Here is a 16,774-nt window from a genome sequence, read left to right as displayed (position 1 = left end):
ATATATATAATTGGTAATATGTAATGTAATAATTACAACATTTTAAATATATTAATTGTGGCAGATGATTAAAGCATTGATTAGACTATACAAAAGTGGCTTTAGAATATGTTTTATTTTCATATCTTTTTCCATTTATTTATTTCCATAAGCCTATTATTGGACAGTTATCCATTTTTAACCGAGGCTACATCCACATTTATCCGGATACATTTGAAAACAGCTCTCCATCCTTACTGCTGTTTTCAAGAGTTTACCAAAAGTTACTTGTCCACACTGAAACATATGAAAATTCGTTGCTGTGATTAATCAGTTTCAGCTGGTCACTGATTGACCAGATTTGATTTTTCTACCCTGACGGCACGGGCATATTCCAGGGCAACAATGCCAAGATCATCAGGCTCAAATTGTGAAAGAGTTGTTCAGGGAGCATGAGGAATCATTTTCACCCATGAATTGGCCACCACAGAGTCCTGTCCTTAACCCTATTGAAAGTCTTTGGGATGTGCTGGAGAAGACTTTACAGAGTGGTTCGACACTCCCGTCATAAATAAATGATCTCAGACAAAAATGAATGTAACTCTGGACGGAAATACATTTTGAGACATTGCATAAGGTTGTCGAAACAATGCCAAGACGAATGCGCTCCGTAATCAAAGCTAAAGGCGATCCAAAGAAATATTAGAGTATGCAACTTTTTTGAGGGCCAGGCAGTGTATAATTAATCATAGTAAATTAACACGTTAAATGGACATTCCTAAATAAAACATCTCCTTTTGCATTCAACATAAGAAATTGAGTCATACAGGTTTGGGCCAACATAAGGATGTCAATTATTACAAGTTTGATTTTTGGGTGAACTACTCCTCCAATAGCATTTCATATTTGTTCCCTCCATTTTGGCCTCTTTTAGATGCCTACTACAGACAGTGACCACAAGCTTCGACTGCTGTCCCATCATGAGTTGCTCTTTTCTTCCTTTTGGCCCTTTACTTTGAAGACCTCACGATTTATCAAAGAAGATGGAAGGGAGTCTGTGCTACACATGAAAGTGGATTTAAAGACTATTTCGAGTTCTGAGGCTTTCTCTGAAGAGCTAATGTCACTTTATTTAGTTTTTTCTTTACGTTTATTTCAAGTGAGCTGATGTTGTCTTTTTGTGTTGTGAAAGAGTGTATGAACTACTGTGTAACTTGTTTGCTTGATCTCATGTTCTTGTCTTATTGTGGATGGCTGGACAGGAGGGATTCTACTGCACAGCTCTTTTTGAGTTACCTATTTTTTTTCTCCGTCCCTCTTGGCAATGTATTGCCATACTAAGATGAGCAACATTTGTTTCATGCACTTCCTAATCTTGATTCCATGTTCCACTAGTCATTGCTGACAAGTATGCAGCAGATGTGGAGATTTCCAAGAATACTTTTTGGTTTAATCAAAAAGGAAAACGCATGCTTGAATATATTCAGCATAATTATGTGCTATATATTTATAGATTTTTTTTTTTATATATATATATATATATATATATATATATATATATATATATATATATATATATATATATATATATATATATATATATATATATATTTATTTTATTTTGGTTTGTCTATAAAAATGCAGATTTTTTTTTTCACTCATTCACAGATTGATCCGAAGAGACTGTTCTCTGAGATCTGTTTTAAAAGTATAGTTAACCCAAAAATTAAAATTTAGTCATAATTTTTCTCAACCTAATATTGTTGCAAACCCATATGACTTTCTTTTTTACCTTGGATTGATGATACAATTTAAATTTTAGGTGAGCTATCCCTTTAATTCAAAGTTTCAATCCTGTTCAAACAAATCTAAGTCTCTAGACCAATCAGATATCACGGTGAGGCTGCCAATCATGGTTTAGTTGGCATCTTCATAGCCTTCATATCATTTGTGAGAGACTCTATATGGACACTGAGGGAAAACATACAGCTAGGGTTTGAGATGCTCAGACTTCGGGTGCCTTTGCTTTGGGGATATTTGTATCCCTTACCTGCAGTGTACATAAAGATTCTCCAGTCTTCTCTGTAGGTTCTTTGGGACCTAATAATATGCTCCAGTGTTTACGTGCATGCTGGCTGAATGTGAACTCACTGGGGTTGACTATTTTTGAATCTTGTATAAAAATTGGCCACAAAACACAGCTCTACTTCTCATTTTTATATATTTTTATTTTTTATTTATAATATAAAACAATAAAAAAAAGAAAAATACAAGTTTAAAAGGCATGTAGTAGCATTGCTATTGGCACAGATGTAAACATTGTTTTCATGCTTGCATTATCATATACAGTTCATACTAATATCTCAATGTTCAGATTTATAGTGCTTTGCAATTTTTGGGAAACTTGCTTTATCCAGGGACATGGCATCTTCTAGCAAAGCCAAATAGGTCTATGGAGCCCATTAGTAGACATGTAAGGAATTTATTTTCTGAAACACTTTTGAATTCCCTCGCAGTAGTTTGCATTCCCTCAGATAAAGTTTTGTGTTCCCTCGCAGTAGTTTGCGTTCTCTCATAAAAGGGTTTGCGTTCCCTCGCAGTAGTTTGCGTTCTCTCATAAAAGGGTTTGCGTTCCCTCGCAGTAGTTTGCGTTCGCATAAAAGGTTTTGTGTTCCCTCGCTGTAGTTTGCGTTCGCATAAAAGGGTTTGCGTTCCCTCGCAGTAGTTTGCGTTCTCTCATAAAAAGTTTTGCGTTCCCTCGCAGTAGTTTGCGTTCTCTCATAAAAGGTTTTGCTCCCTCGCATTAGTTTGCGTTCCCTCGCAGTAGTTTGCGTTCTCTCATAAAAGGGTTTGCGTTCCCTCGCAGTAGTTTGCGTTCTCATAAAAGGGTTTGCGTTCCCTCGCAGTAGTTTGCGTTCTCATAAAAGGGTTTGCGTTCCCTCGCAGTAGTTTGCGTTCTCTCATAAAAGGGTTTGCGTTCCCTCGCAGTAGTTTGCGTTCTCTCATAAAAGGGTTTGCGTTCCCTCGCAGTAGTTTGCGTTCTCATAAAAGGGTTTGCGTTCCCTCGCAGTAGTTTGCGTTCCCTCGCAGTAGTTTGCGTTCTCTCATAAAAGGGTTTGCGTTCCCTCGCAGTAGTTTGCGTTCTCTCATAAAAGGGTTTGCGTTCCCTCGCAGTAGTTTTTTCCCTCGTAATAAGTTTTGTGTTCCCTCATAATTGGTTTAACGTTTCCTACTAATAAGTTTTGCGTTCCCTCGCATTAGTTTGCGTTCCCTCGTAATAAGTTTTGCGTTCCCTCGTAATACATTTTGCATTCGCTTGCAGTAGTTTATGCATACCCTCTAATTAACTTTGCTTTCCCTCATAATTGATTTTACGTTTCCTTCTAAGTTTTGAGTTCCCCCACGACAGCTTTATCTATCTCTTACAAAATGTATTATGATTTTACTACAATAACCATATTTTAACCATGATATTCATAGTATAACCTTAGTTATAATACAGCAAAACCAAAACTATGGAAATAAAATTAAATCATTCCTATCAATCAAAAAAAAACTATATCATAAAATACATTTCCTCACTGTCTTTTAAGGGGCTCCTTTCATAAAAGAGCAGCAAACAAGTGTGGCTTATGCAAAGTTTGTCAGCACTCTCATTCTATCAGGGCATTTTTGTTTTCTTTGTTAACCATTGGAAACATTCAATTGCATTATGTTTGATCCTTCACATTTTGCTTTTGGGATCGGGAATATGATTGTGTGGGCTACATGTAGCGTACTGTACAGATCCAACTAAAGACAGCAGCTACTTTTGTATCGCATTAGTGCCTCTATAAGACCAGTGTATATTCGCTAGTGCAGAAATGTACCATCTTACGCTTTTGAGAATGACAATATACTAGTTTGTGTTGGTGCATTCCAATAAAAGGCATGGCCTGAAATGTGTCCAGTAAACGTTTAGGGAAAATATATATCTTTGTTGCTGTGATTCTATGCTTAAACAAAAGGTGATTTAAGAACATTTTCATGTGGAATTGTATCACTAAATCAATTTCAAATCACGATGTGTGTTTTTGTGATAAATGTGCATATATATATATATATATATATATATATATATATATATATATATATATATATATATATAATTTTTCAGTGCTGTGTCAATCTAGTGCATATCATGGTGCATATTGCGCTGTAGTATTTGAAAAAAAAAATATTGTATGTTGAAATCTTGCTACTAATTGGCTGGATGGGTCCTTCTGTGCCAAATGTGCCAAAATTCAGGGATTAAAACAAGTATTGCTCTAAAAATGCTGTCTTATAATTTAATACATATTTTTAGCGATGTGTTCCGTGTCATCATCTGGAGGGGAGGGGATGGGGGGAATCAGGTTTTTTAATGTTTTGTCTGAGGCTGTAACAAACAACTGTATTATCTTTTAGCACCTGATATGCCATTGTATATGTATGTATGTGTGACTGAGCAATTGAAACCTTTCCCACTCTACATAAAGATGTGACATCCATGCCAGTCTGTTTTACAATCAGCTGCCGCTGGGAACGTTTTGTGACCAGCTACAAGTGTTTGTATCTTGCACATTCTCTCATAGCTTCCACTGGCCAAATAAATTACTTTTAATGGGTGTGTTTGTGTCAGTAGACCGTATTTGTAATCTGACAAATTTCATTCAAATAAAAAGCATCCCTTAGTCATATCCTTATAGAAGGTCTTGCAAATGTCTATTTAGTGACTGTACAGTTAAAAACAAATCCGTTTTAGTCTCTTAAGACAACAGCAATTAAAGATGTCATGAATTTGAATCTGGTGTGGCTATCCTTTACAAAAAGAACTAATTTATTAATGAATGAGGAAGTATAGATGCCAAACAATAACCTGTCCTGGGCAGGTTCACCGACATGCTACAGATTTTCTGGGTTAGTTGCATGTTGAAACACTGCAGATCCTCACAGGTGACAGACAGTCAGGGAGGCTCTCCTATAGTAATGCCTTATATTGACTCTACGCTGTCTGCTGCCTGCTGCCATCCAGGGGCTGCCAACGGTGTTGCTTGATATATCCATTTATATAGCCTTTTATAGACCACATAACTCCAGTGCTCCTAGATATGCAGGGCAAGATATAGCTGAATATCTGCAGCGCCCACTACCAGAAACAATGACTGAAATCCTTGTGTTCATCTCAGCCACGGCTCCCAGCAATGTGCGCTGCAGGCCAAAAAACTCCAGGCGAACACCTGAAATCATATAGAACATCTGAAACTTTTGTTCAAACATGAGCATTTTAATAGCAGTTACTAGTTTTAATAGCAAATAATATGTGACAGCATTGTCCCTTAGTGTGACTTGATATTCTTCATCTAATCAAGTGGTTTTAGTCCAATTGCATGCTGTATATCTTGATTTTTGGTGGCTTTTACAGTTCACACCATTGATTGAGTAACGTTGTTGGGGCGGGTCACTCAAAACAAACCATGCATGTTCCAATACCTTGACATCGACCCCATTGTGCCAAAATACTGACAAACAGCCTCTGCCATCAGACATTTTTCCAACAGTTCATGTGTGTTTACCATCTCCTGTGGTGTGACCAATAACAGGTTGCGTCATCAGCGTTGGAGACCCAGGTTTTCATCCCACGCTGCAATCAAGAAGTAATTGTGTTTGCATAATCAGTAAGGAGCACAACAAGGAGGTTATATTTTCCATCTAAGATTAGATTTTTAAATGTTATTTTCCCATCTAAGATTAGATTTTTAAATGTTATTTTCCCATCTAAGATTAGATTTTTAAATGTTATATGGTCTGCACTTTACACTGTGACCCATTCACTCTCATACACCAATGGCACTAGCCTGCCATTAGGAGCAACTTGGTATTCAGTGTCTTGCCCAAGGTCACTTCGGCATGTGGAGTTGTGTGGGCTGGGAATCGAACCGCCAACCTTGCAATTAGTGGCCGACCCACTCAACCACCTGAGCTACAACCACCTGCCAAGATTCGATTTTTATTCCATTGACAGTTAGGTTATGGGTTAGGATTTAGGTTAAGGGGGTAGGGTTTATAAAATATGCATTGCTCTTCACTGTATTACATCATTTACAACTAAAATCAACTTGCTTCAACTGGCACCCCTCTGTGGGTATTTCACCCGAAAACTGGAGCTCACACGTCTATTCGTTCAAAAACACTTCCTGATTTGTCCAATGGGGCAGTGGTCATATTTCGGTAAGCGCAGATCAAGTTTTTCTCAAGAACTGTCAATCTACTATTGCCAAATTTGTTCTTGCAGTGAGATCAAAGGGCATGGAACAGATGCGTTTTTTAAAGTTTAAACTTGAAATTCAGACTTAACGCAACGCTCATGATGCAGTGCTAGGGGGAATAAACAATGAGATGTAGCACAATGGCTAGATGCCTGTCTGACGCATGTAGTATGTTGCGTCAGCAGCATCCGAGACCCAGGCTTTCATTCCGCGCTGAAATCAAGAAGCAATCGTGTTTGCATAATCAGTGGGGAGCACTACATGGAGGTTCAATTATCACTTTTAGAAACAATTTTATTCCATTGACGGTTAGGTTTAGGGTTGGAGTTGGTTAAGTTGTAGAGTTAATAAAACCTGCATTCCTCTTCACTGTATTACATCATTTATAACTAAAAACAACTATCTTTACAACTCGCTTTTAGTGCCATCTGTGGACATTTCACCTGGAAACTGGAGCTCACACATGCTCATATGTTCAAGAACAATTCCCACTTTGGGCACTGTAGGCAGCGGTATAAATTTTGTTAAGTGCAGACCAAGTTTTTCTCAAGACTAGTCAACCAACTGTTGCCGAATTCACAGTGAGATCAAATGCCGTGGAACGGATGCATTTTTACAACTGTTTTGAACTAGACTAGACTTTTAACGCAACACTCATGGTGTGACGCTGGGGCAAAAAAGGAACAGTAAGACACGGCGCAATGGCTAGATCCCTGATGGACGTGTAAATAGATCAACATTTGTTTTTTAAATCGTGCAGACGGAACACATTTACTCGTTTTCTGTGTGGACGCCCCCGTCAAGAGTTTGTCCTGGTCTTATTTTACTCCAAAATCAAAAGAAACAAGCAAGAAAATATATTTACAGATAGAAAGGTTATTATTTTATAACGCTGACCTGCTGATTTGTTACTCCCTAATATTTTTATGTTTAGGAGTGGGCTTTGGGGAGAGGGACCAATGACTCACTACTATTGAAAAGGTTGGGGGTGGGCTTTAGGGATATGGACCAATCAGGTAGCGGGGAGTAATAATCTGGCAGGGAGTCAGATTTCGGCACAACTGCAACGCAAAAAAAAAAAGATGATCACTTTGATATCCTCAGTGTCCTGAAAATAATGTCACAATAAAAACGTTTTTAAATCCTAATGATCCTTAATGTAGGCGTTATCTTCCTTATGCAAAATATAATATGTATTTTCGCCATTGATTTCGAGTTAAATATGACCAGGACATTTTCTTGACAGATTTCTTACTAGCATGACAACCAGAAAAAGACAGTCAGGCATGAGATTAACATTTTAATCAGGACTTTTATGTGATTAATAAATCAACACTTAAGCATTTAAGTCACGACTGTTTTTCTAGATTTAATCTCTCTAATTTAACGCAAAAAGTTCAATGCTAGCAGTCAGTTACACAACACAAACGGCTCTCTTCACTAACACCTGGGCTGACTGTACAGACAGTTGCTTACCTGAGAGAAAGGAAGGATGATGACAATGGCAGAAGTCCAGACTCAAACTTCATGTTGAAACATATTTACACACCCAGCCCTCAATGTTGACTACTTCAGATACCAAATACAATTCTCATCTCTTTTTCCTCACCATTTCTCTGTCTTTTAAGTTGCCTGTAAAGTCGAAGCTTTTAGGTGTGTCGGTGCGCAGGTGTGAATGTGTAGTGCTGTGGGTTTTGCTTTAATTCTCGTCATTTACTCTTTCGGGCCGATGAGCCTGCGGCACATCTTCAGGAAAAACCGGTAGAAGTGGTCACATGAGGGTGTGTTGAGTCAGTGCAAATTAAACTCAAACAGGTTGGATATGCATGTAAAAACTTATTCCGGTGAATAAAACATACTGATTAGAATCCATAATTTTAAATGAGCCCACAATATCACCAGAGTTTTTATTTCTACCTCTATGTTATCTCCCAAAAGTTGTAAATTGACCTTTACAACTCTAAGTAGCTTGCACGTCATATATAAATGTGGTTATTTACACTGCAGTGCCATTGTTACACATATTAAATGTAATTGTAATTCATTCCAAACAGCTGACCAAATAACTTACATATAAAGTCATTTGTATTACTTTGAACTTATGAAATCACACTGTACTATGAGTACCATGATTTATGTGAAAATCACTCCATACTCAAAAGGTCATCTGTAACATTCATGTAAAGTATTAACTGTGTTTGTTATGTCTTGTTTTCCGTTGAGTGTGCATGACCTTTTGTCAACAGACTCAAATCTTATCCTGACCCAGCAATGTTAAACAAGTAGTAAGCACTGAACTGAATAATAGTTTTCTTTCTCATGGGCCATATGCTTACTATATACTGTACTCTACACATGAGTGGTGTTGCAGGTATCATTTAAAAACACACAAAACCCATACATTCACATAGTGGTGAGTAATAGAAGGTCGTTGGGCCTCAGGCTGACTTTCCCAACCAGGAATGACATCGGACAGGTTTAGAGAGCTGCAGTCCTAAGGCGCATCCTGAGAGTTGACATGAACTTGTATCAGAAGTCTGGAGGTTCAGCCGGTAACACTTGAGAGTAACTTTTATGTATAAGTCATTAAGAAACATTATTAGGCCTACATTAAATGCAACTGCTTATCATTAGTTGCATTCAAATGGTTTGAAATGTCACGAAACTTTAAATAATGTGTTGTAGTGTACAGTATATTCGTTTTTTAATTTGCATGAACTATTGATCTGCCATAGCATTACTGTATATATAGTGGTTGTTAATGAGGTATTAATGAAAGTTACTGAATTGTTGCCCAATTTAGATGATAGCTTGTTAGTTTAGGCAGAACTTTGAAGATATTGTTTACCTGATTCTCAAGTATTGTCAATTAATTATCCAACCAAGCAATATGAAGTGCCACAAGATGGCAGTAGATGTCATTATGTATTGGAAAATGCACCATGACTTGTAAATGACCTTTAACCCTAAAGAAACTAAGTAGCACAATTATATGCAATATATGTTTGTGTATGAAACTTATACAACTTAAGAACTTGAATAAATGAATGTTGTAAAAAAAAATACAATAAATAATTAAAAAAATAATACAGTGACTATTTGGAGAATATCATTTAGATGGTGATAAGCCAAGCCTTCCTTCCTTCCTTTCGAAATTTCTTTCAAACATGTTTCAAACTTTCTATCAAACTTTCTTTTTCTTTCTTTCTGTCTTTCTTTCGTACTCTCTGTCTTTCGAACTTTCTTTCAACCTTTTAAACTTTCAAACGGTGTTGATCCTAGCCTTACAACAGATTTAGCTGTTTTTTGTTTGTTTGTTCATTCGCTTGACTTTTTCAACCCTACAATTAGTCATCATTAAATTACCACAGACAAAAAAAGACTTGACTTCCCAACATATTAGTGTTGTTCCAGTTCTAGGCAATTCTAGTTTGAACTGAACAACATTATTTCACCAACCACCCATTTGTTTCCTGTTACAATCATAAACCGCAAGAGAAGGAAACATCACATGATTATGAGTCAAAAGTGTTTGGACACATAAACCATGATTAAAAATGTATGAATGCCATTACATTAGATAACAAAATATAATAATAATTTGTTACATTTATATAGCTCTTTTCTAGACACTCAAAGCACTTTAGGCACAGGGCAGTGGTGGCTCAGCGGTTAAGGCTCTGGGTTACTGATCAGAAGGTCGTGGGTTCAAGCCCCAACACCACCAAGACACCACTGTTGGGCCCTTGAGCAAGGCCCTTGAACCTATCTGCTCCAGGGGCGCCGTATCATGGCTGACCCTGCACTCTGACCCCAGCTTAGCTGGGATATGTGAAAAATAAATAATTTCACCATGTATATGCAGAAATGTATGTATAATGTGTGACAATTGGTCAAATTAAATTAAATTTACATAGTATGGGGGTATCTCCTCAACCAACACCATGTTGTGTTTCCATGATTTATGGGGACTTTCCATAGACATATGGGTTTTTATACTGTACAAACTATATATTCTATCCCCTAAACCTAAACCTAACCCTACCCCTAAATCTAACCCTCACAGAATTTTGTACATTTTCAAAAAACATAATTTAGTATGATTTATAAGCTGTTTTCCACATGGGGACCGACAAAATGTCCCCACAAGGTCAAAACATTTGGGTTTTACTATCCTTAATGGGACATTTGGTCCCCACAAAGTGATAAATACATGCTGACACACACACACACATAGTATGGAAAGATTATTTGGAGAATATCTGGTTTTCAAACATGTTCATATAGTTACTGTAAAGTGATGACCTACACCTGCAGATGTCACTTGATTTTTATATTTTGTTGTCTAATACAATGGCATTTATACATTTTCAAGTGTGGCTTATATGTACATTTTGGGGGGACATTGTAATGTATATCTGAAAAAATATCATCATTTGAATATGTCTGTCCATTGCATGGCCAATGGACTATGCAATTACAGAGTAAATAGGCGTGACTTTCAAGTCATCAGATTTATAATCATGATATATTTATCTTCGGATTGTGCTGATTTACCTAGTTTGAATGTTGACACATCATTTTGCATGAAGCAATATATCCCCTTCCCATTAGTTGTGTCATCATTACTGTAAGTCATTTATATTTACCCTTTATTTAAATTTCTTGATCCACTAAATAAAAAGTTATATGGGTTGGTTTTAGATGACTTGAGAGTGAGTGAGTGAATAATAATTGATTTATATTTGTTTTATTATAAATTAGTACTTTAAGTGCCTTTATCAAATGTATGGTTATCTGTTATCGCTCACTCCTGATGATGATCAAACCAGCAACCTCCTGTTTAAAAGCTCCAGAGGACCCGAACCTGGATTTTGTAAGTGTGTGACTTTCCAGGAAAGCTGACACATTGGCCTGTCCATAAATTACACTTCAATAGTAGCTGTCTTGGTTCACACCTACGCTTCAGATTGATATAAGATTGTCTCCTCTAGTGGACACATTGCACTGACTGCTAGTATTTTTTGCATGACTGAAAAGAAGTTACAGCTGGCTTAGGAACTCTAAAGAAACCTTCTTTGTGCTAGTGAAACAGGAGCGTTTGACACAAATGGCTGTTCAGCTTTTCAGTTATATTCTCTCCATTATCGGATTATGCGGATTAATTCTAGCCACAATTTCGAATGAATGGAAAATCACAGGACACGATAATGATGAAACTGTTTATCAGGTCAAATACGAAGGACTGTGGATGAAGTGCCATGCAGACCCCACCATTCACAATACAAAATGCATCAGTTACATTTCCATTTTTCATCAATTGGGTGAGCTTTCTTATCATTTATGTATCTATTTGTTATTTGCTGTCTTTGAGGGATAGTTCACCCCAAAATGAAAATTCTGTCATCATTTACTCACGCTCAGCTGTGCATTGTAGTAGAAATCCAGGCGAGCAGAGCAGTAATGCTCATAAGCATCGTCCTTTCAACAATGGCTGCACTAGGGACCATCTCTGGCCTCAGATGCACAAGATTTCTAGATGGGAATGAAGCGGTGAAGAACAAAGTTTCCTTCATTGGGGGAATCCTTTTCATGCTTAGTGGTGGGTTCTACACATTGACAATGTCATCACATATAGTAGCTGCATGCATTTTTATGGGGTTAAATGAGGTCATTCTACTTTCAATTACCTTTCTAGGTCTGCTTGCTGTGGCAATAACTGTTTGGATAATGTATAGAATTGTTGAAGACTTCAATGAGGATGACAAGCGTGAGGACAGGTAGGAGGCATTCATTTTTGATATTGATAATTGATATTACTGCAGATCCTGGAGCTCAACTAGAGGTTGGAACTTGCAATACAAAGATAACACACAGTCTGATACCTTGTATTTGTTAGACAAAATACATTTATAGGACATTTTCAATACAACTGACATAATAAACCCATATGTCGGACACTTTTTGATGAATTTAAGATTATTATCAATGGTTAATAAAAGTGCTGCTTTGGGTTATTAACAGAAGTATGTTCAAAAAATTATTCATGGCAAAAGTAAGATTTAACTAATTGGTTTAAATTAGATTTATTTAAATATCCTTTTCCAAATGGTAAAAAATATTATAACGTGAATTTAAAAGATTTTTAAAAACGGTACAGTAAAAACAAGTTCATTGGTTAAGTGGTACCTTGCCATGTATGGTCATTTTTTTTCATGTATTTTTTTTTAATTTTATTTAAAAACACAAGACGTGTAATTTTACAGCAAAATGTTTTAAAAGACAAACAAAAAAACAAAACCATGTTTTATATTATAATATATTTAACCCAACAATACATATAATCTAACCGTAAAAAACATAACAAATATTTTTTTAAGAAGAGAAAATTATAACTTTTATATTATTTTATATTTTACAAGACAATACATATCATTTCACAGTAAAATATTGTAAAAATAAAATGCTTTTAACAAGTGAAAAGTATTATATGTATATTATTTTATCATTAACAAGACAAGCATGTAATTTTATGGTAATAAATATCTGCATATCAGCTGTCAGACACACTGCTCACTACATGACTGATATGTGTCGACCACTACTGACTCTCTGTGTTGGCTCTTTGTAGGTATGTGATCGGCAGAGCTCTGTATGGAGCATTGGCTGCAGCTCTGCTGTCTTTAATCGGAGGCACACTTTTGTGTGTCTGCAGCATAACACACCTGCGATCTCACAAAAAGATCTCCAAACATCCGATCTCCAACAGTTCTGGAAAAGACTATGTTTAGGCACAAAAGACCATCAGGGAAACTAATCATCAATGTACACTACAGTTATTTTTGGATGAATACCTTAGCATCATATAGTTCATGCAAAAATTACAATTCTGTCATTATTTACACAACCTTATGTCATTCCAAACCCTTATAACTTTATTTCTTCCATTTCTTCCTCAGTCACCATTCGCTTTCATTGCGTCTTTTTTTTATACAATAAACATGAAAGGTGTACTTATTAGTTTATGTTTTTCATGTCAGCTCTTGATAGAGCTGTGTGGTGACGTTAAAAGCCTGCAACAAGGGAAAATGCTTGCTTTTCCCAATGTGTTCATGACTACAGTTTTTATTTTACACTTAACAGACACTTACCAGACAGTGATGGACCATTTAAATGAATATGAACAAATGAATAATAACTTTGGTTATATCTTATTCCTATTTTTACTAACATTTACTAACGTGTGGGTCTCCACCCTGATCATTTAACTTTGACCTTTGGGTCAGCTTAATACTAGAAAACAAGAGGAATGCTTGCTGAACTTACAGTTAAAAAATGACCACAGAGGCAAATATCTGTCCACCGATGGTCCCCATCCAACCTGACAGATCTTGAGAGGATCTTCAGAGAAGTATGGCATAAAATTCCCAAATCCAGTTGTGCAAAGCTTGTCGCATCATACCCAAAAAGACTTGATTCTGTAATTGCTGCCAAAGGTGCTTCAACTAAGTACAGAGTTAAGGGTCTGAATACTTATGTCAATGTGATATTTCATTTTTTTCTTGTTAATAAATTTGCAAAGTTATCAGAAATCTGGTTTTTGCTCTGTCATTATGAGGTATGGAGTGTAGATTGATGTGAAATAAACAATAATAATAATAATGTAAAGCATTTTAGCATAAGGCTGCAACATAACAAAATGTAAAAACAAGGAAGCGGTCTGAATACTTTCTGAATACACTGTATACTGTGATAGTAAACTTGTATAGATATGAAATAATAACCATAAAAATGTATGGAAGCACCCCCCAATAATAACCACTAAGTAAAATAAAATGCTGTTGTACAATGATTTAAAAAATCTGCGAAAATGATTTAAAAAATCTGCGAAAATAAAAAGCAGCAACAAGAGGGCACTGCTATGATGTACAAATACTTAACAGTATAAATAATATGCACGTTGCGGTAATGAGAAAATCACAATGACCATATTATTTATTTATTTATTTTTAATTGCAGTAATGAGATTGTGGGGGTAAAATGTGCGTAACTGTCATGAATGAATGCCATTCTTATCCAATGTCTTAATTGTTTCTTTTAGTTTTGGAGTACAAATTTGAGACACCACACACACACACACACACACACACACACACACACACACACTAACACAAATCATGCTTTGGTAAATAAAAATTATGAGATAAAAGAAAATCATAATTATGCTTTTTTTATCTTAAAATGTGGCTCTAGAATCACGTAGTTTTGATTTACACAATGTACAAAAAAAATATTATTATTCCTTTTTTTTTTTTTATGTGGCGGAAACGGGCTTCCATTATGAACGTGACATTTTCGTCACAGATTTCGTGAAGAGAGCGGCAGTATGATTTCTATCCTCTAGAGGGAGACATTGAAGTAGCGACAAGAGGCGCTCTCTCCCCAATAGTGTCTAGCTGTACCTTCTGGAAGTGTCTGTAAATGAAGGAACGGTCCGCGAGACGAAACTCTTGGGATTACACACTTACTACGCCATATTGAAATGAAAATGAAATAAAAATGTTATTTTAAGTGAAACAAAACTCTGAAAGCTGGGGGTCGTCAACAATGGTCATTTCCTTCTTGTGTGGGCTGCAGGGGAGGAGTCGGCGCACAACGAGGGGAGGAGAAGGGGGTTATTTCTAAAATGTCCCCGGTAACCGGTCAGTCACAATGAGTGACAACGAAACTAACTTGAAGTTTAGTACGGTAGTTCAGCTGCCACTTTCTTCTTTAACATCCCACGCGAGACTTACTGCGACTTACTCTTTCATCCGTCATTAATCGCTTTATTTTACCCACCAGCTGCGTCAGAATATGGATATATACGCTAGAATCTTCGGCTTGTTGACATGTATCCTCCAGACAATTCTGCTGTCATCGGCCACCCTCGAACCGTTTGACCTGCTCTATGATAACGGAGTTGAGGCTTTCTATAAAGGAGACTATGGCAAAGTGGTGCGGTACATGGAGAGCGCGTTGGGCAGTTTCTCCGAAGTGCGTCAGACCAGGATCAGATGCAGGCTGGAATGCAGAGAACAGCATCGCTTTGATGGCTTTCTGAACGAAGATAAGTTCTTTGAAGTGATTCTTCATAGGGCGCATTGTGCGAACGAATGCATTGAGAGAAAGCTGGGAGCTCAGTCCATACACAAAGTCAGTGAAGATGTCATTCAAGATTTTCATAGAAGAATTCCCTACAACTACCTGCAACTTGCCTACAGAAAGGTGGGTCCACGTTTTATAGACGCGAGAGCTCTGTTTAAAAGGCCAGTGAGCTGCCTTCCTAGACAGCATTTTTAGGTATCATATGTGCGTTCGAACATTCGTATCAAACATTTTTGGGCATTGTATGCACGTTCAAACATTCAAATTAGTTTTTTGGGGGAATCGTATGCGCATTCGAAAAGTTTGAGCATCGTATGCTAGTTCGAACATTCCTATCGAACACATTTGCGCACCATATGCACGTTTAAACATTCAAATAAAATTCGAACATTTGAACTGAAAATGTTCGAGCATCATATGAACGTTCAAACATTAGTATTGATTTTTTTTAATAATTATTATTTTGCATCGTATACAAGTTTGAACATTACTCTCGAACATTTTTGGGCATCATGCACGTTCAAACGTTACTCTCGAACATTTTTCGAAGCCAAATAAGCTTTTGAATGTTTGAATCAAGCACTTTTGGGAATCATGTGCACGTTCGAACATTTTTGAGTATCGTATGCGAGTTCGAACATTCGCATCGAACATTTTTGGGCATCATATCCGCGTTCAAATGTTAGTCTCGAACATTTTTCGAAGCCAATTAAGCTTTTGAATGTTTGAATCAAGCACTTTTGGGAATCATGTGCACGTTCGAACATTTTTGAACATCGTATACAAGTTTGAACATTCGTATCAAACATTTTTGGGCATCATATCCACGTTCAAATGTTAGTCTCGAACATTTTTCGAAGCCAAATAAGCTTTTGAATGTTTGAATCGAGCACTTTTGGGAATCATGTGCGCGTTCGAACATTTTTGAACATCGTATACAAGTTTGAACATTCGCATCGAACATATTTGGGCATCATATGCAGTTCAAACATTCAAAGAATTTTTTGGGGGGGAATCATATGTGTGTTCGCACATTTTTGAGCATGGTATGTACGTTCAAACATTCGTATCGATCATTTTGGTCATCATATGCATGTTCGAACGTTAGAATAGAAAATTGTTGGCATATTCACGGTTAAACATTCTTATTAAACATTTTTGGGCATCATATACACGTTCAAATGTTACAATCGGAAATTTTTGGGAATCATATGCACGTTCGGACATTTTTGAGCATTGTATGCGAGTTCAAACATTCGCATCGAACATTTTTGGTCATATCCACGTTCAAATGTTAGTCTCGAACATTTTTCGAAGGCAAATAAGCTTTTGAATGTTTGAATCGAGCACTTTTGGGAATC

General features: G+C 36.7%; 3 protein-coding genes and 1 long non-coding RNA gene across 6 annotated transcripts in view; all 4 read left to right on the top strand.

The window, feature by feature from the left end:
• The window catches only part of ccdc50a (coiled-coil domain containing 50a), a 32,384-nt gene extending 30,923 nt beyond the window's left edge, over window positions 1-1,461 (top strand). For both annotated transcript variants that reach the window (XM_052124172.1, XM_052124171.1), the window contains one exon: window positions 914-1,461. In XM_052124172.1, coding sequence (XP_051980132.1) covers window positions 914-933 — 20 coding nt within the window. In that variant the 3' untranslated portion in view covers window positions 934-1,461. The remainder of the gene's footprint in view (window positions 1-913) is intronic.
• A 149-nt stretch (window positions 1,462-1,610) lies between these two features.
• Window positions 1,611-3,125, top strand: LOC127641273 (uncharacterized). Its single transcript, XR_007970150.1, has 2 exons — window positions 1,611-2,683; window positions 2,726-3,125. It is a non-coding gene; the product is annotated as an uncharacterized LOC127641273 (long non-coding RNA).
• An 8,185-nt stretch (window positions 3,126-11,310) lies between these two features.
• On the top strand, window positions 11,311-13,769 carry LOC127641272 (claudin-1). 2 transcript variants are annotated; one of them, XM_052124174.1, is made up of 4 exons: window positions 11,311-11,590; window positions 11,707-11,868; window positions 11,965-12,046; window positions 12,898-13,769. In XM_052124174.1, exons 1-4 carry the CDS (start codon window positions 11,377-11,379, stop codon window positions 13,055-13,057), a joined length of 618 nt encoding a protein of 205 aa, XP_051980134.1. In that variant the 5' UTR covers window positions 11,311-11,376; the 3' UTR covers window positions 13,058-13,769. The 2 variants fall into 2 exon arrangements, with proteins under 2 accessions (XP_051980134.1, XP_051980133.1); XM_052124173.1 differs by having other exon boundaries at window positions 11,704-11,868.
• A 924-nt stretch (window positions 13,770-14,693) lies between these two features.
• LOC127641504 (prolyl 3-hydroxylase 2-like) overlaps window positions 14,694-16,774 on the top strand; it is a 73,752-nt gene continuing 71,671 nt past the window's right edge. Inside the window, exon 1 of the mRNA XM_052124544.1 lies at window positions 14,694-15,533. Coding sequence (XP_051980504.1) covers window positions 15,123-15,533 — 411 coding nt within the window. The 5' untranslated portion in view covers window positions 14,694-15,122. The remainder of the gene's footprint in view (window positions 15,534-16,774) is intronic.

The sequence above is a fragment of the Xyrauchen texanus genome, chromosome 50, assembly GCF_025860055.1.
Source record: "Xyrauchen texanus isolate HMW12.3.18 chromosome 50, RBS_HiC_50CHRs, whole genome shotgun sequence".
Classification (NCBI taxonomy): Eukaryota; Metazoa; Chordata; class Actinopteri; order Cypriniformes; family Catostomidae; genus Xyrauchen; species Xyrauchen texanus.
Note: the sequence above shows the minus strand (reverse complement) of the source record. Positions and strands in the feature narration are given on the sequence as shown.

Bases quoted from the DNA above. Each gene is read 5' to 3' on its own strand.
- LOC127641272 (XM_052124173.1), top strand. From the start codon at position 11,377: ATGGCTGTTCAGCTTTTCAGTTATATTCTCTCCATTATCGGATTATGC. The intron at 11,869-11,964 runs GTGGGTTCTACA...TTACCTTTCTAG, and splicing joins AATCCTTTTCATGCTTAGTG to GTCTGCTTGCTGTGGCAATA. The intron at 12,047-12,897 runs GTAGGAGGCATT...GGCTCTTTGTAG, and splicing joins GATGACAAGCGTGAGGACAG to GTATGTGATCGGCAGAGCTC.